A 21616-nucleotide genomic window follows, 5' to 3' on the forward strand; every position below is an offset into this window, starting at 1 on the left:
TTTTTACAGATAACAGAGGCTTTGATATAATGAGCTGTAGGCCTTAGCCTGTGCCCTGGATTCAAAAGTAAATGCAGAGCCTGCACAAGCTTACATAAGAGGCCAGCAAGGCAACCTCTGACCCCAACACTGGCTGGGGCTTAGGCAGCAAGTCACAAGCATGCTACATCTTGCTTAAATGACAAGACATAAAAAGCAGTCCAAACAGATGTAGCTTGCAAAAAAATTTCAAACCTTCATATTTTTCTGTAGAATAAACTCTTGGTATTAGGTTTATGAATAAAAGTATTCTCTAGCTTTCTCTGTGAAGTTGAGTTTGATAGACCAAGGGAAATTCTTAAGTGATCATCTCTGAAAACAGTCCTTTCATCACCAGACAAACACAGCTTAAATGTGGCTGGGATGCCTGAGACTGTAAATGAAAAGGTATCCTGGTCATAGGTTTAAATCACAGCAACATGTAAAGCAAATAGTAATGCATCAGAGGAACCAAAGCCCAGAGAAGTGCAGGGTAGTGCAGTAAGTCAGGCCTTCTTCTTCAGCTCCCATTCTTTTTACTTTACAGAGTAACAAAGGAAGAGAGGAGGGGAACAAACCAAGCCCAAAACCCCCCCAAAAAACAGCAGCACTCACTGTCCTCTTCTACAACATCTGAGGTTTGAAGAACTTAATTTCTATGGTTTGGCTTCTTTACTTCAAGTGTTGTGTGACTGCAGGATGCAGGAGTTGTTCTTTGTTCCTTTAGCTAAAACACCTACAAAAAGCAGCTCCCATGTAATATTTGTTCACCTCTGTAGTTGTTATGCAAACCAAAGAGTAAAGAAGACAAAAATTTTAATTAGGAAACAACTCTCCACACAGACTTTGTTGGTACAACATAGTTATAAGTACATCTACAAACACATACAGGTTCTTTGGACTATGATTTTTTTAAAATATATTTTATATGACAATGCAAACAAATCCGGAAAAAACAAATTACTTCAAACTTATGTAGAGGTAGCTGAACAGTACTCTGTCCAGTGATATGAGAGTATAACTTAAGTTTCATTTCAAGTTCATTACAGTGCACAAAAGGATGTTTTACAAACAAATGGAATATTACAAGTCCACAAAACTTTTTGTTTAAAATGGCTTGAGAGATATATTTCTGGCACTCTTGTAACCACATAACTTGATGGAATTAAATTGGACAAGTATATGGTTCCAAATTAAGACATCTTACACAGTCTTTTGCTCCTCATTTTTATACTTCTCCTGTTCCTTATCAGGGAATTATAGAAGCTATTACATTGTTTTTGCTACACTTCTGCTCTGTAAACCTTTGTTCTGCAAACTGAATGTAAAGATTAAAAGGTGCATATGTTTTATATTTATAAAATATATGGCTATGACTATTAAAAAGCTCAAGAATGGCAATAACATAATACAGGCACTTCTATGTGAGGGTTACTTTAGACCTTATGAAAATCCAACATTAGTAAGCACTTCACATGATACCTGGATGAGTAAGTCAATGTAATAGTTCAGGTTTTTATTATCCACCATTTTAATCCTGTCTAAGCAGATTAATTTCCTTCTTCTTTCAAACAATATTTATTTAGCAAAGTGTTTCAAGAGAGTGACTTTGCTCAAACTACCATTTTGCTATTGCCATAAGACTTCCAATGATTTACTGGGCTTTGGAAATAAACCCCAGTTCCTAAACTAGGTGCTGCACTAGTTACAATTTCAGTTGTGAATGAGAACTAAGCAGGGGCTGAAAAGAGGGATTGTGCTCATCTGATGTAGGATTTGGGGAAATGGGAGCACTACCCTAAGTGCATATAGGTCCATGGGGTTTTTATGAACAAAAAACTAATTTTCACTTCCTTTTTTTAAATAAGTATTTGTGAACATGTTCTCCATTCCTAAACATTGCATTTAAATATAACTCCTCTCATTGATTTAAACACCAGTAAAACTTCAGCACCAAGTAAAAATCATTAAAAAGAAAATTTTTCACAATGAGAACAATCAGCCATTGGAATAATTTTCCCAGGGAACTGTTGGATTTCCCAGCATTGGACACTTGTAAGATTTGGCTGGATAGCCTGCTGGACCATCTTGTCTAGACCATGCTTTTGCCAAGAAAAGTTGGACCAGCTGATCCTTGAGGTCCCTTCCAACTTGAGATTCTATGATTCTGTGAAAAGACCATCTAAAACAGAACTCAACTCTGTGAAGCTCTTTCTCTACAGCACAGATTAAGACAGACCTGCTACATCCAAATCCACTTTTTTGTTTTTTTAGATGAAGACAATCTTTGGATTAATAAATCCATGGTTGAGGTGTAAGCAGTCATACAGGACAGGACAGGCCGAGCAGCACAGCAGCCGTCAGTCTGCCAGCCGGGATCTCTTATTGCTACATTGTAATGGAAGATAGCAGCAATTCAAGTAATTACAGAAAAAAAGCAAGAGGAGCTTTTACAACTAACGCCAGAATGCCACTCAAGACTTACCATAAAGGCCTATCACACCATTTTATCATTTCATTATTAAAACTACTGAACTACTATCTAAGCAGCCTATGCATTACTTATGCCCCTGCAACGATTAATCAATATTTCTGACCACAGGAAATGCAAGTTTGAGTCATTATTTGGTCTGTTGGCTTTTTCGTTTTTAGCAGATGAGCAAGACTGGTTATAAAACTGCATTTGATGCCTAGCAAAATGTGAGCAGCTTAAATAAAATATTCCTCCAATTAGTATTTTATCTGATCAATGCTATTTCTATAATTAAACTGAAGGTATTTTTAAATCTGTTCAGCTGTTTATTCATGCCTGTGATAAACATTGCATTTACATCCTTGTACTTACTTATGCAACTCAAAAAAAAAAAAATCAATGATAGTGTGGCATACCTAGATTTTTTTTTGTTTTAAACAGCATTACTGAAATTTTACCATCACAAAATAATAAAGGCTAAGGGCACTCCTTGTCCAGTTTTTCCTGGAGAGATTTGTGTTCTCTAGCATATACCTTTCCCAGTATTGGTTTTCATTGCTGATGGAATTTGCAGACTTTAGCCATTAATCTAGGATGTGTGGCCATAGAGCAGCCCCAGAAAGAATGCTACTGTACCTGTACAGATGGAATTTTGGTTTGTTGTGCATATGTAGAACACCTGTTTGCATTAAATGCAGCAGGTCAAGTGTTTCCAGGCTGCAACAAATGCACTGGGTGTTCATGATGCAGGGCATGTACACAAGTCTCTGCTTGGAAATTCTGGCAGCTTTACACAAGGCTAACAGAAAAGACAATATTCATCTTTAAAATTAAGGATTCTTTCCATGACAGTTTCTAAAACAACAAAATAGGCAGAATGAGTATGTAGAAGACACAGCATGCAGGATAAATAAACTAATTACATCAGTGAGAAAACAGTTTAAATTAGGTATTTAAGCTCCTTTTCTCACAGATAAGAGTAACAAAAGTGGAAGCTTTTTCTTCCTGTGGGAGCAATATGAGACACTTATGCTCTGCAATAGTACATAATGGTTTGAGGAAGAATTGCATTTACTGCAGCTTCACTTCCAAACAAGTAGAAATCACTTTGTTGTTGACTTATGAAGACAAAACGCCATAGCAGGTGTCAGCCACCATCACTTGGTACTGTTCAGAACATGTTGGTGTTTTTCTATATTGTTTACAGCATGCCAAGTACCACTCATGGAGGACGTGCAGCAATCCAGCAGGATGGAAGGAAGTTATAGCATTTCCAAAGTAGCTCAATGCAAACAGGATACAGACTCCATGTGTACCACATGGGTGAAACATGTTTGTCTTCCATTTGTTGCTTTGGTACCCTTATAAAAATGTTCTACAGAATTTAACAAAAGGGGAACAAAGGTAGCTTTATGGAAACTACTTTTAACTAATAAATATTTCTGATGAGATAATGGAAAAACATGCAGAAAAATGACATTAAATTCTATTGAATTTTTTTTATAAAGGCATGAAATGGCAGAGTGCTATGCTGTGTAAAAAAAACCCCAAAGAAATTTATAGCATTCAATAACATTCTCACTTCATTCTAGTTTTTGCCACTGAAAAGGAAAACAGTAGCTTAGAATAAAAGGCCCAGTTTTGCTCACATTGAAATCAGCGAAAGTCAAAATCAGATGGAGGTAAGATCAATCCCAGAAAGTGGTACACTGTAAGCAATAAAAGCAGCAAAACAAGTATATGAACTGTTGATTAAAAAAAAAAAAAATCAAACCCAAGATACTTCCTGTTCTCATTTCTGCCCTATTTTTACCTGCTTTATAGCTAGAAGTAATCACACTAAAATTCACTTGCTTTCCTTGGGAAATAACTATTATTAGCAACACTACCCAATCTCTTAAGAGAAAAGCAATGCCTGGGTAGAGATTTGAAGCTAACAGAAACCTGAAGATTGGGGTGAAATAAATAGCATTTATTACAACATATTCCTTCTTATGTGACACAAACTACCCTCTGAGTCCTACAGTTCAAAGTAACTCCCCCCCTCCCCATCCCGTACACACACTCCAAAGCCAAATCCCACCAAACAATTAAAAGAAATAAAACTCATCTTAACAGCAACAAGAGTTGATGAAAAAAAAAAAATCTATGTATTAACCTACAATGAAATGACACCAGTACTTCCAGTTTTCTCTAGGATAAGCCACTTTCCATATATTGCAGCTCTTTCTTCGCAGTTGTTTGTTGCCATTGTCCATTTTTGCAAGAAAGGGTTCAGATATAAATTCAACTTAAAGTTATTCTGCTTTGTGAAATATTAGGGGATAGATCCTTCTGTCACCACTAAGGTCAATTCCCACTGACATTAACCATCAATACCTGAATTTACCCAAGCACTTAAACACATGCTTAAGCAGGTGCTTGACTGTTTGGTTGTATCAGGAACGTCGCCACAAGCATAGGATGAACCTTCAACAGCTGTGCTTGAATTAACTCAGACAATCTGTGTATTCAAAGACTTCAAGGCAGGATGTTTTGGGGGTATTCTTAAGCTAGAGTAGAACTGGGGATGAGTAGAAAAACATTCAAAGTATCTGAACACAAATAACTGAAAAATTATCAAAGCAGTCACTTGTGCACTGCTAGAATCATTTTTGCCCCCAGTCATAAGTACAGGGTAAAAACATAAATAAAGCAGCTCACTTTCCTTTAGTGAATGAACACATAAATAATACACATTTTGAAACAAAAATCATAGTGCAAAAATAAATTATCAACAGAAGTTGTGAACATTATTTTACACAATGCTATATAAAACCTGAACCATTTGAATAAAAGACTTTGCAGTTCACTGAAATAATGCATTAACCTTATTATTTCTGCTTCACATTAAACTGCACAGTTTATCCTTTATCCACTAAAAAATAAAATAAAATAAATTAAAAAACCCTTAGGATTTTTAAAAGGTTTATGGCAAACAAGAACACTTTTTGTTCTATCACATTTGTTGTTAATTTAGCAGTGCAGTGATTGAATACTCATCTCAGTTCCAAATGGAAACTATTGAAGTATCCATAAACATCCCCTGCTCTTTAAAACTCATTCTCTTTGAAATTCAGGCTTGAAACATCCTGACACTCGAATCTGTAAGACATTATTGCAGTTAGATGAAGTTACAAGAGGCAGTCTGCAGTCAGGGACTGGGGAGGCTGCCCAGCTCTGCTCCTCACCATCACCGCGACCTGGCGCGCGACATGAACGTAAGGACACGTCTGATGCCGTTCAGGCGGTCTCGGAGGGACTTCATGGCGAGGAACGGCAGCTGAGCTCTGTTCTCAAGTGGAAGGACAGCCAGCACCCACCAGCACCAGGCTGGCCCGTTGGGGTTAGCCTGCAGTCAGGGGAAAAAAATAATTTACAAGTCAGGATTCATACATCCTGGATTGAGGATTTAACTCTGAAAACAGTTTTTGACAGCAGTGTAGCAAGCAGATAATTTCATTCCCAGCCTAATGGCTTGTGATTACTGGCTGGCCTGAAGCAGATTACAGACAAGTGGCACCTTTCCTAAAAATAGGATGCTAAAGGCATTTCTATTACTACCAACAATTTATAGGCTGGACCTTCTGGATTTTTTTAATCTATTTTTTTTCTGTGTTATTACCAGCTCTTTAAGATTCCTGTATTCCTTCTCCATACTTTATGATACTACCTCATATTTAGCTCTTATTGTTGCATTGTTATTTTAGGGCCCCACCATTTGCAGTCTTTTAGCAAAAGTAACAGGTTTCCAGTTGCCTGTTTACTCTCAGTTATTTAATTGGGGAAGTAGAACAGGCAAAAAGGCAGTTCAGTCTCCTGCGATTAATGCAGTGAGATAAATAGCCTCAGAAAGTTATCAACATTAAATATGAGCTTTTTCTTTGCTACCACTGATGTGTGGCAATAGAATTTAGAGGCTCAGCTTACACGGGATAAATGCAGAGTATTCATATTTTCATCTTTAAACACAATGCCTGCCAGCTTATCGGATATCCCTGCTATTTCTGTCTCAAAGTTACATAAGGCACTGATTCTGGATACCTGTGGGTCAGGATCCTTGGCTGGCATTGGACCAAAATGACTGAGAATTCGACTTTTGAGTGCTTGCTTGAGGGAGTTAAACCATGTATAAGCCTGATCATAGACAGAGTCATGGAGAACAAGTAATGCAGCATACTCTTGTCCTTGCACCTGGAAGGAGAAAGGAGAGGGAGGAGGTTACTGTTAGTTCAGTCTGCATGTTGGGGAAGGCATAGGATTTTCAGGAATTTCAGGATTTTCAGAATTGGGTAGGGGGGGAAAAAAATAAAAGTATGCCAAAAGAGTTTCGGAATAAATACTGAGAGCTCATTTGGTCCTTTCCCTTCTGATGGCCCCCCCATCCAAATTCTTCACTTTGCCTGTATTCTAAACCAGAAATATCTCTTTGTAGAATTCATACTTTCTGGATTGTTGTATGAAAAAAACCTTCACACAAATATCGGACAAAAATGGAAAAAAGAATATGCAAAGCTTTATTTTTTTTTAAATCAGTAGAGCCTCAAAGTAGACATTTTATCTTCTTTTACATACCAAAAGCTCCTAAGAAATAATGCAAGCAATTTTGAAGGTTATGGTGCACCCAATTTCTGCTGCTTCTTACCTGAATGGGGATTTTCTAACTGGCTTCCATATAAATGTTGCCAGGGTCCCCCTCCACCCTCTTATAAACTGCAGTTATTCTACCTAGAAGAGCAGTAAGAGCTCATCCTGGATTCACTTAGTCTTGTCCTCTGATAAAAACCTCCAGGAAACACTCTTCAGTGTATGGGCAGTGTACGTGCTTGTGCTAACTCTTGTGTCCCACCTTAACCATGAGCAGTTATTAAATACCACAAATTTGTTTTATTAGAAACTTCTACAAAAACAAGAACTCACTAAAAACATACATGCTCCAAATCTCACATGTAATACAGTTTAAGTGAATTTTTTCCAAATTTACCTTTTGATCCTCAATGTACTCAATATCTGCTGTATTATATCCATCACGCTGGCTGTGCTGGATCACCTTAAATCTCCTCTTGCCAATGCTGTCCACAACAGAGCGACCATCAGCAAAGAATTCAACATTTCTTATCTCCAGAATGCAGCCATAATCTGCAAACCTATTGAAATCAGAACAAAAGCAAGTAAACAAGTCTTATTCTCTCCACCCTGAGTTCCACAGAGCTGCCATACAGCCAGTCCCTACCACAAAGGTATTTACCAATGTCAGCTCATTTCTATTGTTCATAGCACTGACCTGCTGTAGTTCAAATTATTCCACAATTGTTTGCAAAACTATCAGGAAGATTCAGACTGTCTAATCTGATTAATGCTAACTGGATGTTTTGGAATACAGGGAATATCTTATGAAACTGGAAGATATACAGATCAGAAGCAAACTTTTTCCATAATCCTAATAGGTTCAGTCAATTTATACAGAAGGATAAGTGCACTTCACAATATTAGCATTATGGAAGAACTAGGAAATCTATGAAGAAAAGTTTTTTCACAATTTCAGCAGATTTTACTTTGCAGGTGGGTATTTTCTGCAAATTGTATTTTCCACAGACTATACATATCCATCATAAAAAGAAGGGAGAAAAGCTAAGTAGAGTCAAACACTGAAGTTAAATTACCTAAGACCGACTGTAAATGGCTCAATGTAAATGCTCAGCCAGTCCTGTTATACCTCTGTATTCAGAACAGTGAGGATATAACCATATCCCATAATTTAAGGAAATCTAGCCCAAGAACACACCTTACTGCCATTTCAATTTCTTGTGCCAAAACATTCAGCAGATTTGAAAGCAGGAGAAAAAACTTTTTCATGTATTACAGGAGGTCTGCAGCTCAATCACATGTTCCACACATTGAGTTATAATTGTTTTGAGAGAACAGACCATCAGATTAGTCAGAATCCAAGTGCTCAAGAGAAAAACTTCTATCTCCTTAATGTCTTTAACCTGCATGACTAGGAAGAAACTTTCTCTAATGGAAAACTACCACAGAAATTACAGCCATGGACCTTTCTTCACCTCTCCACTGGCTCCAGACTAAGTGGGTACCTCACATGGCCCAAGCTGTTCACTCACCCCTTGACAGGGTCGCTGATGCACATCCCAAACTGCTTGGTGCCAGTCTCCATGCACCTCCGGATCATCAGCCTGTAACATGGCTCAAAGATGTGCAAAGGACAAGGGACTGTAGGATAAGCCATTGTGCACACAAATATGGGAACATTCTTATTTAAACTGTAAGAAAGAAAGGAAAAATCAGATAGGATGTTTTACCAAACTATTGACACACAAGTCTCATATTCTTTAAAATTATGGCATCTTTAAATATAAACTATAACATCTTTAGAATAAAATTCTTAATGGAATAAAGAAAGCTAAATTATTGGTAAAAGCTGAATTCCATTCTTAATGGAATGCTAAAAGCTAAAATTATTTTCCTTTAACTAAATACTCTAGAAAATATATATCAGTTAATAGCAGACCAATTTTTCATTAAGCTTTCTGGATCTGGTAGTGAAAGCATTATTGGAACTCTAGTACTACTTTATTTCCCTTAATCCCATTTCTTCCCTATCTAGTATATTCCAAACCCCATCCTGTCAGACCACTTCTACCTATTGTCTCAGTCTGTGCCTTTCATAGAGGTCCACTGAAAGCCAACACATTGCCTTGTGCTTTGTTTATAAAGCAACCTTCTGGATTTCTTCCACTTCTCTTTATTTTTTAGCACAGTGTCTAGTTTTTATGCTCACTTAAGCACAGTTTCACCTGGACCCTGTTCTCTGAAATCACGTGATACAGAGAAAGAAGTACCATCAGCATTTCAGCTCATGTTCCACAGCAGCCAGAGCCATTCACAGCTAACAGCAGCAGAATTAGAGATGGGATTTTACATAAAAGGATTACATACTTGGAAAGCTCTGCTATTTCCTCTTCATAAATCTTTCTCCTTTCAGTGAGTTCTTCTGGAAGATATCTGGCTATTAGCTCCTCCATTAGCACTGTTTTACAGAATTTCCTCATAGCCAAGCACTGCAGTAAGAATACACACAAGCAGTTAGAGAGAACATCCAGCACTTCACAGTGATTGGTGCCTGTGCAAAGGACATGACCCACTACCCCCAATTTCTGATGTCTGCAATGCTATCATCTGTTAAACTTGCCACTGAAGAGTTGTTCTTTGAACTGTTCCCTGTGTTACAGACATTTACTTAGGACATCTGGAAAATAAAAATCACCTACCGATTTTCTAAATAAAGGGCCTGGTCCTAAGGTTTGAACAGAGACTAGCCATGCTTGGTGACTCACAAGAGCATTTTAAAAGTCACATTCTTCCTGAGTTATGTATTATTTCTTTTGTGTTGGGAAATAAGGCTGTCTGAAGGAGGAGTTGTTCCTATCAGTTCCACCTGAACTTATGCTGAAAAAAATCCAGTTATTACCTCTGAGAGCCCTTCCTTGCACAGGGGACATTTTGGGTTGTGATCCAGGCATCTCTCCAGACATTTGAGACAGAAGGTGTGTCCACAAGGTGTAGTGACAGGTTCATAGAAGAGCCTGGATTGGAAAATCCAAGAGCAAAAAGACAACAATATCGTGTACTAAAGTAAAAGCAAAAAGTTGCTACCAAATAAAGCTGAATTCATTCACTAACTTAACTACTGACTACTACAGGGATAAAGCTGTTTCTTGCTTTTAATTTCTTCAAGCAACTTCTGTATTAATTCAGCTTACAGACTTTTTTATTGCCACCCAACATGAAAGGCAGCCCATGATCTCCGACTTCAGTGAATGTAAGGGACAATATTGTCACGAACTTCCAACAAGCCAGCATTTAATTTTCCTCTGTGTGAGCAATAAACAGAACCAGAAGTTGGACCATCTGACTTCACTAATGAAATTGAGCAATACTTGCACAACTATTATTTATGTTTTGTGATTACTTGTATGTGTAGAGCTAAGCACAAAATACCATTTGCAGTAATAGCCCACATCAGTAATTGCAATAAACTGGGACTTGGCAGCTCTGGAATAAATGGAACTCAAAGATCCTGGAGGTCTTTTCCAAACTAAACAATTTTATTATTCTATTATTGCCACCTCTAATTGGTATTTTTTTTTTTAATAGAGTTTTTAATCTTCAAGTGACTGGGTTTCCAGAAAATGAGCGACAGCATGTTCATGTATCATCTGGAAGAGTGTTTAAATATTTAAGGCCAGGTCTTCAAAGTATCATGGTACCTATTCTTTATCCATTTTAAGGACCTCTATGGCACTTATTTTCATGTAAAAATTCTTTTCCTTATTATTATTATGTGATATTGCAAAGTCATGTTTCCTTGTCAATAAAGACCTTAAGGAGATGTAAATAATATAGAAACTTTTTTTTAAATAGAAACAATTCAAATCTAAAACGAAATTGTCTGGAATATACTGTATTTTACAACATACTGTCTAAGCATTTGAAGGTCTTAAATACTAGTCTTATTATAATTTAAGTGAATTAATAATTTTTCTTTAAAGTATTAGTTTATCAAAACAGTACACTGTATTCTATTAAACATGTGGAAATTACAGTACATAAACCCACATTTATTAGCATCTTTCACAAGTTGAGTGTATTTAAGAATGCAATTGGCTTTTAACAAGGCTGGCATACAGAGCTCATTAAATGTCATTAGTTACTAAAAACATTGACATTTAAGCAATGGAACACATGAAATAGTATCTAAAATGCCACACCTATCTTATTGCAACTTGACAGTGTAATTGAAAACACTTGTTAACTGTTTCATGGGCAGAAACCTCACTTAAACTTTGTGAAACACTGAATCCTACCCCATGTTCCAGTAAGCATTGCATTGCATATGTAATAACTTGGTAGGCACTGACTTCATCTGAAATGTAGCATAAAGACAAGATACCCCTGTTAAGATTCCCCACTCTGCCCTAACTCTCAAGGGACAGCAGCAGCTTTTCCTAACAACTCTAAGAGGATCTGGACAAGCTCCATGACTTGCAAAAAGAAACACTACACACCAAGACTTCTCATGTCATTATTTTGAGCTACTGTAACAGCAGAAATTAAATTGCTGCAGAATAATGCTCCTTCTTTTCTCACCAATATATTGCTTTGACTACTTTGTATTTTCTGCTTGCTGCTGGAGCTAAGGCAGATCAATAACATTTTGGCCACTCCATCAGACAAACAGGTTAATAACAGCTCCTGTAGTTAATTGTGAACAGGTCAGTAGGTTACTAGGTAATTAGTCCAAAGTATCTCAGGAACCAAATCCCCAAAACACTTCCGAAGAACATGGCAGGAAATAATTATAGTCGGTCTGCATAAACAACAAGATCAATGTTAGGAGAGCTTTCCTGGGCACAAGCCTTCCTTGTGCAGTGATGTTACAAAGCCAACATCCTTCTGAAGGCAAGGCCTGTATTTGGGACCACAATTTCCAGCACCTATGTCATCCTCTATACTGTAAGAGAAACAGCAATCCTTGGGCTAATTCCTTCACAAATGTATTGCAGTCTGGCTGTTTCTGACTTAACACAGAGGATGAGAAAGTAGGATTAACTAATTTTTTAAAAACATCTGGAAAATGCTTTGTGAACACAATAAACAAGCAGAATCACTAAACCATCTAAGAGGAATTGTGTGGCTTTCTGTTAGAGGAAAGTTTTGCTCTTTGTACTATTGACTGTTTTGACAGCTGCATAAACTTTCAGAACATATTTCAGCTGTAGACAGGGAGAGGAGGAAGATCTGATTTATTCCAAGCAGAAGCAAATCAGATAATACAGCAGTTGGTCCTCAAAGCTTTCAGATTGTCTGAAACAAATTGAAGTCTCCTCCTCTGCACACAAACAACAAAATTCAGATTTCTCAAAACACAGGCTTCAGAAGTAAATCCCTAAAGAGGCTATCTGCTATTTAAGAACTAAAAAATATTGTGCAAAACTAAACCCCAACATGAATTATAGATAAATCTGGGTAATTAAAAAACCAAACAACCTAAGCAACACTCACAGCAGGAAGTGAAACACCTTCCCAATATTTCTAAGTCACTAAAAACCACCCACATAGTGTTATTTGCCAAAGTTAAAATATTTTGTTCAAAACAATAGTAAAATAGATGCAGTTGAAAACTCCTACTTGTTTGACTAAGCCATTGCAGTTCCCAAGGATAACTGTTGTTTGACTGGAAAAAGAAATCTTCAAGCAAATGGAGTGACTGCCTCAGTAAAGTGAGTAACACATCTCTTATGCAAGAGAGTTAAAACAGTCTGGTTTACTTGCAAGGCCCTCCTATTGCAATAGCAGCAACACAGTACTTCACATGCAAACTCAGAATATTCACTGGATGTGGTCTCTCTAGGTATTTTGTGCTTTTCGTGACAAATAGCTCTACAAAGTCCCAGATGACAAACTCTGGGTTTGTGCACTGTGTCAGTGGTGAGAACAAATCTCTCAGACACCTTCACCAAAATGCTTAACCCTCATGTGACTTTGTGTGCCCTTTCCAAAGCAATCACTAGCCCAGAGAAGATCAAAGAGTCCCCATTCATCAACAGTGCTCAGAACCAAAGGTCTAGAAATGCATCACTGGAGTCACAATCACAGTAAAAGCTAATTTCATGTCACAGGCAAAAACAAGTACCAAGTAAGCAAGAAAATCTCTAGGTCATAAAAGGGAGGAAGATACAGCTGGAAAGCTATAGATATCTGTGAGAAAAGAACACACCTCATACACAGGGAGCAGTCCAAATCTGATGGATCCACAACTTCAAATGGAATATGCTGTCCAGTACTATTTTCCCTAGTATCAACTATGTCTATCAACAAGAAAAAAAAAAGTAATTGAACAGAATTATGCAAGCACAATACTATCTCATATATTTACAGCAGCATCTGATACTTAAATGTGTGTTGTAAGTACTTGCAATTTACTGAACCATGAAGCATCATTACAGTAATTTCTATGCAAAGCTTCAAATTCAGCCTTGGCACAAATCTGCACATCTCTCTTTAATTTTGGTCACATTATACCCACCTACAGAGGGTTCAATCTGGCCTTGCATTAGCAATCAATGTCAAAACACTTTTTGTTAGTGCTGAAAGTCTAAAGTGAGACAAATTCTTCTCTCATACCATTGTAAATACATCCCACAGCATGAGAATGAGGCCAGATATCAAGAACAAATAGAGTTCGTACTTTAAAACTTTTAAGATTGCTATAGAAAGTGCTAAGACCCTGTGCAACACTGTTGCTCTTTAAAAGATTCAGAGCTCTGCTGAGAAAAGCATGACCCAACCTTCTTTGCCTCTTTTTAGACATTTTTCTCTCTACACACAGGAAAGATTCCACAACACGTGTGCCTTGATTAGGCAAAAGAGAAAATATAAAAGGCAAAGTGTAATTTGGTCTCTCTTTGTCTGAATCTTACAAAAGAAAAGTTTCCACAGGTTGCATGCCATGGAACCTGTCCTGTGTGTAATTAAACCTACCTTTCTTCATCAGTTTGCAGGGCACCTCAGCATTTCGCATCTCTTCTGAGCAGCACTTCCTTTTCAGGAGGCTGCATTTCTCAGAGATGAGAAAAGTAGACTCTGGCATGGAGGTGAAATTGTTCTCCTCCTCTGAGCAGTCCTTTTTGCTCTCTGTAATTTGTATAGATTTCCTCAAACTACCAGAAGTAGTTACATTTGGTTCCTCTTGAATGGAAAAACCCTTTTTCTGTTCCACGTTGACCTGTGTGAAGAGAGGACTGACATAAGACCAATCTTCCAACAACTTGGTAAGGAAAAAACTCAACCTGTCAAAAAACTTAATATTATGGATCACCAGGAAGGACTTTGTGGTTAAGAAGCAAGAGTTTGAGAATTGCTAATCATAATTTAAAAACCCAAACCCCAAAAAGCAAGCAACCAATAAACTTGATTTCCCCTCTCCACCATTGAGTATTTTCAGCCCTTTTGTGTGGCTTTAAAGAAGTCTTTTTTGAAGACTGTGAAACTGGATTGGGGCAGAAATGTGGCTAGATCTCATGTTAAATATATTGTTATCACTGAACCTATGGGAAATGAATATTGTTTACATTATGGTGATGGTATCAACCAACAGAAAAACCAAAACAACATCAGCTCATTCTAAAGAAGCAGTAAAAACACACGAAATTTATAATAGAAAAAATCTCCAGAGCTTCCTCTTGCAAGGCAGATTCCTTTCTCAGAAGATAAACTGTTCAGGGTTTATCTCTTTATGGCCACAGGAAATCCTGTGAGCAGCCTCTGCATAGGACATCACCTGTCAGCTTTGTAGCATCACCTCCCTGGATGGACCTGCAAACAGACACTGTGGATTGTGATGTGTAACGTGCAGAAAGATGAGTGAACTGTCCCTTGAATGGCTTTGTGAAAGAGTCATGCAAAAGGGTTTCTTGTCAGAAATCTTCTAACAGCCTTTGCATGGGGCAATGTCACTGATGGTTCTTATCAGCTCAACAAGGCAGCTCAAAACCTACCACTTTTGTTTGTAAGGACTAGCCAAGTTTTCTTCTAAATACACAATGTATGCAAACCCCATCCCAAAGTTCAGGTTTCAGTGAAGCAGAAGTGATCCTTACAAACCTATGAATGTAAACCTCTGCAGCCATTTACAAAACTACAGCTACTAACCAGAGTTATGAAGTAGCTAATATATATTATGTAGGTCTACAATAACCTCTGAGTATTGCACAGACTGTGTATAGAATGACTTCATTACTGGCATCACCAGTTATAGCTCAAGTTGAAGCTCTAGATTTTAGCATTTCACAGCTTTTGAGGGTAACTAAATGCAATCTACAGAGGCCCTTTTCCACTACAACTTGAAAGACCTAAAGACAATTACAGGAGTCAACCCACGCAATTCTGACATAAAATTTGTCAGAACAACAGAGAACTTCTATTAAAGAAAAAAAAGTCAAATAAGGAGACTTCAGTAAGTTAACACTGTTTTGTATGTTCTGAAACTCAGAAAAAATTTAAGAAAACGTAACTGCCTACCTCCCAGAGGCAAGAAGTAGAGAAGGCTTCCCAATGCAAACACAAAACACACAACAAATTAAGAACCACACATCAGACTTGATCTTTACCTTGAGCAACCTTTGTAGGTTATGGCTGGTGCCTCCAGATCCCACTGAATTTAGGAGATTCCCCTTTAATCTAGAGTGATGTGACAACAGCTGCAGGATATCAGGTAAGTGTTCCTGAGCATTTCCCGGGATGAGTGAAAACAAACTAAGTAGAAGCTGTGGTATAAAACAGAATACTTCACTGCTTAGTTCCTTCCTTGCAACCTCTAAATGAAAAAGCAAGTAAGGGAATAGCTGAAAGAAGCATCCAGGATTTTGTTAAAATCATTTAAAGAGCCCTTTAAACTAGGGTAGGAACAAAAAGTGCAAGAGCTAATGCAATACATGCCAAACAGACAGCAAGAAACATTTTCAGTTAAACAAGCCCACAGAGTTATTAAGCATCCTCTGTGATGTGACACACACATGCCTTTGTCCTCTTTGTTCTGCAGTTCAGGGCTCACCAGAAATTATGAACATCTTTCTTAAATGTTTGTAGGTTCTTTTGGTGTTTGGTTTTTTTTGTTTGTTTTTTTTTTTTTTTTTTTTGCTGCTGCACATCATCTTTCACTGGAGTTTACTAGTACAGAAAGCACTCATCTCACAGGCTTAATCCAAGATCAGCTGGGTAAATGTGTCTGATATTGTAAAATGTAGCTATTTTTAATTCACTCATGTGAGACTACAAAAAAAGTAGGCAGTAGAAAAAGGCTATTTTTTAAATTTGCTATAAGAAAATAAGTGAATCTGTTTCAATTAGCAGCTTGAAGCCCCTTGTATGGCATAGATTATCAGATGAATATTTAAGGAAAGAAACAGACCTGAATAGAAGATTCACACTTCAAAAACGAATTTCAGCATACTACTGAGGTGATCCTGCTGATGCCTGAGGAAGCCACATGATAGCTGAGATTTCTATTTAAAGTCAAAAAGGATTTCACAGGATCACACTATGTCCAAACTAACACAGGCAGACAGTTAATACAAGCAGATCATATCTGCACCCAAAGAATTTGGTAAAATGTAGTATGTCACTGTTGTGTGAACAGCCTTGGAAATGACCCAGTAAAATATTGCATCATGGATGAACTCTGTGTCAGATGAGTGCACCAGTAATTCTTTCAGTCATAAGAAGCCTAGTTTTTTCTCAGAACCCCACTGCTCAGAAATTAAATGGCTTGGAAATGACTATTTGGGGTCAGAATTTAGAAACATATCTGTTTGTTTCTGGTCTTTTTGCTCTAGTGCACAGAAAGTCTTCCAGCATGACTGTGAGCACAAATCATGACATAATGACAATGAAAGACTGCATGGAACCCACTGGGGAAAAAAAGCAAACAAAACCCTCAAATATCTGTGACAAAAAACCCCTCAGAGGCTGAAATCTCAACCACATATAAAATGAGACAAAAATTTGATTTCACTACAACCATTCAGGTTATACTCTGTTACCTTCAGGAATTAAGTTTTAGTGTAAGAATTCTACTGTGCTTTTAGAAAGCCTTGTGTGCTACAGCACACAGAAACCCTAATGTTGCTATCCCACCGGTGATTGAGAATGGCATAAATACACTGCCAGAGGAAAATTAAACTATTATATTTTTACTGTCACAAGTAATCACTGCAACACTGAGCCTTTTAACTATGACAACAGCCAAAAAAAAAAAATCAAATGTTAAAATACTGATTTACAGGATATCAGAGACTTGAGGGGTAGGCAAAACAGCAGTATTCACAACAGCCATATAAGAATTCACACACACTGGAGGTTGTAACTGAAAAAACCCTCACTGTGGATCCATTTTCTGCTTATTTAGCATTAATTATTAGCAATCCTAAAAAACTAATTTAAAACAGCTCTTCCTTTGTTGACTGCTTCCTGTTCCACACCTCCTGCACACACTGACACTTGGGCAGCATGACTTGCAGTAGGAAGAAGGCTGCTGCTCCCAAGTGGAGTTTGATGAGTGCTGCGTGTTTTGTTCTGCCAGTCATTGCCCTGATACATCATTCAATAGCAGCTCCCCCTCTTCTGCACTCCATCACTGGTAATAGATTGCCAGGCTAGGAGTCAGATTAGAAATCTGAGAATCACAATAGTCTGTGGGTGGCAATTATTAACAATTCAGTTTTCCTTCGAATTTGTTGATGCTAACACTGTAACTGTTTCCAGTGAATGACTGCTGAGTATATTTTCTTGCTACCTTCCTATCTTCAGATCAGCAATACACAACTCAAATATGAGGAACAGTCTGGATTTGTATCTCCATCCAGCTCTCTGCAGTAATGAGAGAGAGGAAAAAAAAAATCTCATTGTCCTTATGAGAGGCCATTGAAAACAATTGTGCAGTTAAAGATGACTTAGGGAACCCACCTTTTGTGCCTCAGACTTGGCTGTCTTGTTCCCAGTATCTAGAGCAAGGCAGAATAGAAACTCCCTTAAAGCTTCTTCTGTTTTCCCCAGATTAGCTAATGCTTGTCCTTTCCTTAGGTGACCCTGCAAGGAAACACACCCAGAGCTGCAGCTTTTGTCAAGAGAATATGCAATAAAACCACAGTCAAAGTACAAAAGAGCTTTCTGAAGAAGGAAAAGTCAGACAGGAAAAATCACTATAACTATGTTACACCTAGACACCACCAGTGTCTGGGTTTCTAAACACAACAGTCCTGAAAACTACAAGCATTAACAAGATATTCTTCCATTCATGCAAGTATGATTCTCACGGCACCTGAGCCCAGCTGATATTGGAAACATCTTCTTTTCCTATATTCACATTCTAAATTAGTAATTTTGTCCTTAGCATTCAATTTTTAGAGTGTTCACAAAATTTCACCCAAGTTAAAGATAATAGCCTTAGCTCATTTTCCAGGACAAGCACTCCCTTCACCCCAGGAAGCTCAAGAATATAATGGTTGAATGTCTGTAGATTGCAGAAGTCCAAGAAGTTACAGGACTTAAAAAAGCCTCCCTCAGATTCCACTGTCTGACCATTCTAACCATTTCCCATCAGGGCAGTATCAAGGTTTTAAAAAAGTACAATCAAAGCCAGAACTTACTTTCAACCAGTATGGCTGGAGCCTGCATGCTGTTTCTGCATCATGCAATGCATCTTCACAAGCTTTCAATGTAGAGTTAATCTGGGACCGGTTGCTATATAGTAAGTGGTCATTTGGAGCTGTAGGAAATAGAAAAAGTGGTTGATTAAGTAAAAAGAAATTAGTTACATAAGCTTCATTCCTTAATTTTTTTTAAACACATGCTGGTGCTTCCAAGTTGCACAAACCCATGAAGCATCCAGTTTTTAAGCAACTATGTACTAAATTAAATCTAGAAACCTCTTTGTGCAACTCCAGACAAAATGCCAGGTACATATTATATAACTGCAGAGAACATTGCATAAATAAATGCTGAGACACTAACACAATAAATTACCAGCACTGACTGAGGATCAGATGGTTGGTAGAGACACACAGGAGACATTTAAGACAGCAGGAGGAATGCTGTTGTACTGTGGGAAGGAGTTTCAAAATTGGTAGCATAAAAGTTTTTAAGTGATAAATAAATATTCTTTTCATGCCAGAGCTCAAAACAAAAGAGAGGACAGTGTGAAGAATCAGGTAGCGCTGCAATGATCACCGAGTTACACACACTGTAGCATCGAGAGACAGCGTGCGCTGGGGGAAGGCTGGGCACTTTTCTTGGGTATACTTCCATTTAGGTGAAACGCTTCCCTAGAACACCTTGCCTTTAACTACTACTTAGCACTTGCAGCGTGAGTCACTTCCCCTCAAACTGCATGAAAAGGACCGCATCAAAAGTTCTCCCTGCGCAGCCCCGCAGGCGCTTCCCGGGAATGGGGAGGGAGAGCGGGGCCGGGCCGGCCGGGCTGCAGGACACCGCACCGCTCGGCTGCGAGCGGCTCCTCGGCGGGGACCCCGCGGGCCCCGAGCCCTTCCCGGGCCCGAGCCCTTCCCGGGCCGGCGGGACGCCCAGGGCGCGGCGCTCCGCGCCCCCCCGGCTCCGCCGGTTATACAACGGCGCCGGCCGGGGGGAGCCCAGCCGGACCGCAGGCTCGGGCTTACGCAACCGCTGCTCTCCTGACCCACTTTCACCGCGGGCCGAAGAGCCGAGACCCCTTCCTGGGGCTCCCCTCCGGGGCTTTCCCGACACCCGCCCCAGGAGCCGGCCCGGGGAGCCGGCGGCGAGCGGGAGCGCGTCCCTGGCACGCTCCCGGACACCGGGGTGTTCCCGGCGGGACGAGAGGCGCCGGAGAGGCCGCCAGCGAGCCCCGGCCGGTGGAAAGTTACCTCCCCCGGTTTTGCAGGAGAGCAGCACCGGGGAGGGGAGCCCTTACCTAGGCTGACCGCTTCGTTGTACTTCTGCAGGGCGGCTTGGAGCTTCTTCTCCTTGTAGAGGAGGTTCCCCTCGTGCCGGAGCTGCGAAGCCTTCACTTGGCAGGGGAACCACTTGGTCAGCAGGTTGCTGAGGATGACATTGACCCGCAGGAGCTGCCCGGCCGCCGCGCCGCCCGCCTCCTTGCACAGGACGCAGCGGGACTCGGGCGCCCGGTCCCTCTCCAGGCACTTTTTGCAGAACGTGTGTCCGCAAGGCAAGGAAACGGGCTCGAAGAGGAAGCCCTGGCATTTGCGGCACCTGAAGACGTCCCAGTCGCGAGGTGCCGCGGGCTGCCCGCCGCCGGGCAGCCCCTCTTTGATCCGGACGCTCTGCGCCAGGCACTCCACCAGCTTCTCCAGCTGCTCGGCGCGCAGCTGCTGGTGGCGGGACGCCAGCTGGTACAGCGGCAGCGCCTCGTGCAGCCGCCCGCCGAAGGCCAGCGCGTCCGCCCGCCCGAGCAGCACCTGCCATTCGGGCCCCAGGCCGCCGCCCGGCGCCTCCAAGTTCTGCGCCTGCAGAGCCCCGGCCGCCAGCTGCAGCACCAGCTGGGGCTCGGGGCGCGGCGGCAGGTGCGAGCCCATGGCGGCGGCTCTAGCGCGGCGGGCGGCGCGGGACGCCGTGAGGCGCGGGCGCGGCGCGGCGCCGCCGGCCCATGGTGCTGCTGCCGCCCCGCGCCGGGAGCGCCCCGCGCCGCCGCCGCCGCTTATATAAGGGCGGGCACGTGACGGCGGCGGCGGCGCTCATTGGGCAGCGCCCGCAGGTTGTTACAAAACCAGGCGGTTTTGTAACGCGCCGGGCCCGGCCCGCGCCGGGAGGGGCCGCCCCGCTCCGGCCACAGCGCCCGGGAGGGGCCGCCCCGAGCCGGCCCCGCCGCTGCCGGGAGGGCTCCTCCGGCCCCTCGGACACCCCGTCCCGGCGGCGCTTCCCCGGCGCGGGGCGCTGGAGCCGTGCGGAGAAGGGAGGCGCCGGGCTGGGGAGCGCTGCCCACCGGGCACTCCGTGCGCGGGGCTCGGTGAGACCCGCTGGTCTGCACGGGCTGAGACGCGGAATGTGCGTTCGGTGCTCTGGTACCGCCGGTAGTACGAAAGGAATATCGGCTCGAGGTGATTTCGTAAAGCGAGAATGCCATTCCCTGCCAGAACTGGAATCGCAAAGCTTTGTAGCTACACAGTTAATCATTCTCTTTAAGGGAATCTATGTAGTAGTGAAGCTGTTTTAATGTCAGGTACTTCTGGTTTTAGAACAACTAAGGAAAACATTAGAAGCAAAATGTTGTGTTTATTTAGTTTTGCAGTGTGGCATGTTGCACAGCACTACCTGCCCGTGCCAGATTCTCGATAAAAAGCACATGCCTTCTGATTTATCTTTGTTTCATTTAAGAGCAGCTCCGTTGACCCTTTCCATCTGTATGTTCCCACCAATTCTCGTTAGATGAGAGAGTTGCACGAGTTGTGTAACTGTCTGTGCTAAATGTAGTCTAGGGAGAAAATCACCTGTGCTACTACAGAAAAGAAGCTGCTCTAA

General features: G+C 40.7%; 1 protein-coding gene across 2 annotated transcripts; it reads right to left on the reverse strand.

Annotated features, from left to right (window-relative positions):
- Positions 1–817: 817 nt before the first annotated feature.
- On the reverse strand, positions 818–20768 carry LONRF3 (LON peptidase N-terminal domain and ring finger 3). Of its 2 annotated transcripts, XM_056491108.1 has the most exons (12): positions 20052–20768; positions 18754–18872; positions 18071–18193; positions 15718–15873; positions 14090–14333; positions 13326–13416; positions 10017–10131; positions 9485–9606; positions 8650–8808; positions 7515–7677; positions 6575–6724; positions 818–5882 (listed from the first exon to the last, which is right to left on the reverse strand). In XM_056491108.1, the coding sequence occupies exons 1-12, from the start codon at positions 20671–20673 to the stop codon at positions 5724–5726; spliced, it is 2223 nt and encodes a 740-aa protein (XP_056347083.1). In that variant the 5' UTR covers positions 20674–20768; the 3' UTR covers positions 818–5723. The 2 variants fall into 2 exon arrangements, with proteins under 2 accessions (XP_056347083.1, XP_056347084.1); XM_056491109.1 differs by lacking the exon at positions 15718–15873.
- Positions 20769–21616: the final 848 nt, after the last annotated feature.

The sequence above is a fragment of the Oenanthe melanoleuca genome, chromosome 4A (assembly GCF_029582105.1).
Source record: "Oenanthe melanoleuca isolate GR-GAL-2019-014 chromosome 4A, OMel1.0, whole genome shotgun sequence".
NCBI lineage: Eukaryota > Metazoa > Chordata > Aves > Passeriformes > Muscicapidae > Oenanthe > Oenanthe melanoleuca.

Coding starts and splice junctions, on each gene's coding strand:
- LONRF3 (XM_056491108.1), bottom strand. CDS start 20,673: ATGGGCTCGCACCTGCCGCCGCGCCCCGAGCCCCAGCTGGTGCTGCAG. Junction 15,874..18,070: donor CCAAGTCTGAGGCACAAAAG/GTGGGTTCCCTA, acceptor TTTATACCACAG/CTTCTACTTAGTTTGTTTTC. Junction 7,678..8,649: donor ATCAGCGACCCTGTCAAGGG/GTGAGTGAACAG, acceptor TGATTTCAATAG/GTTTGCAGATTATGGCTGCA.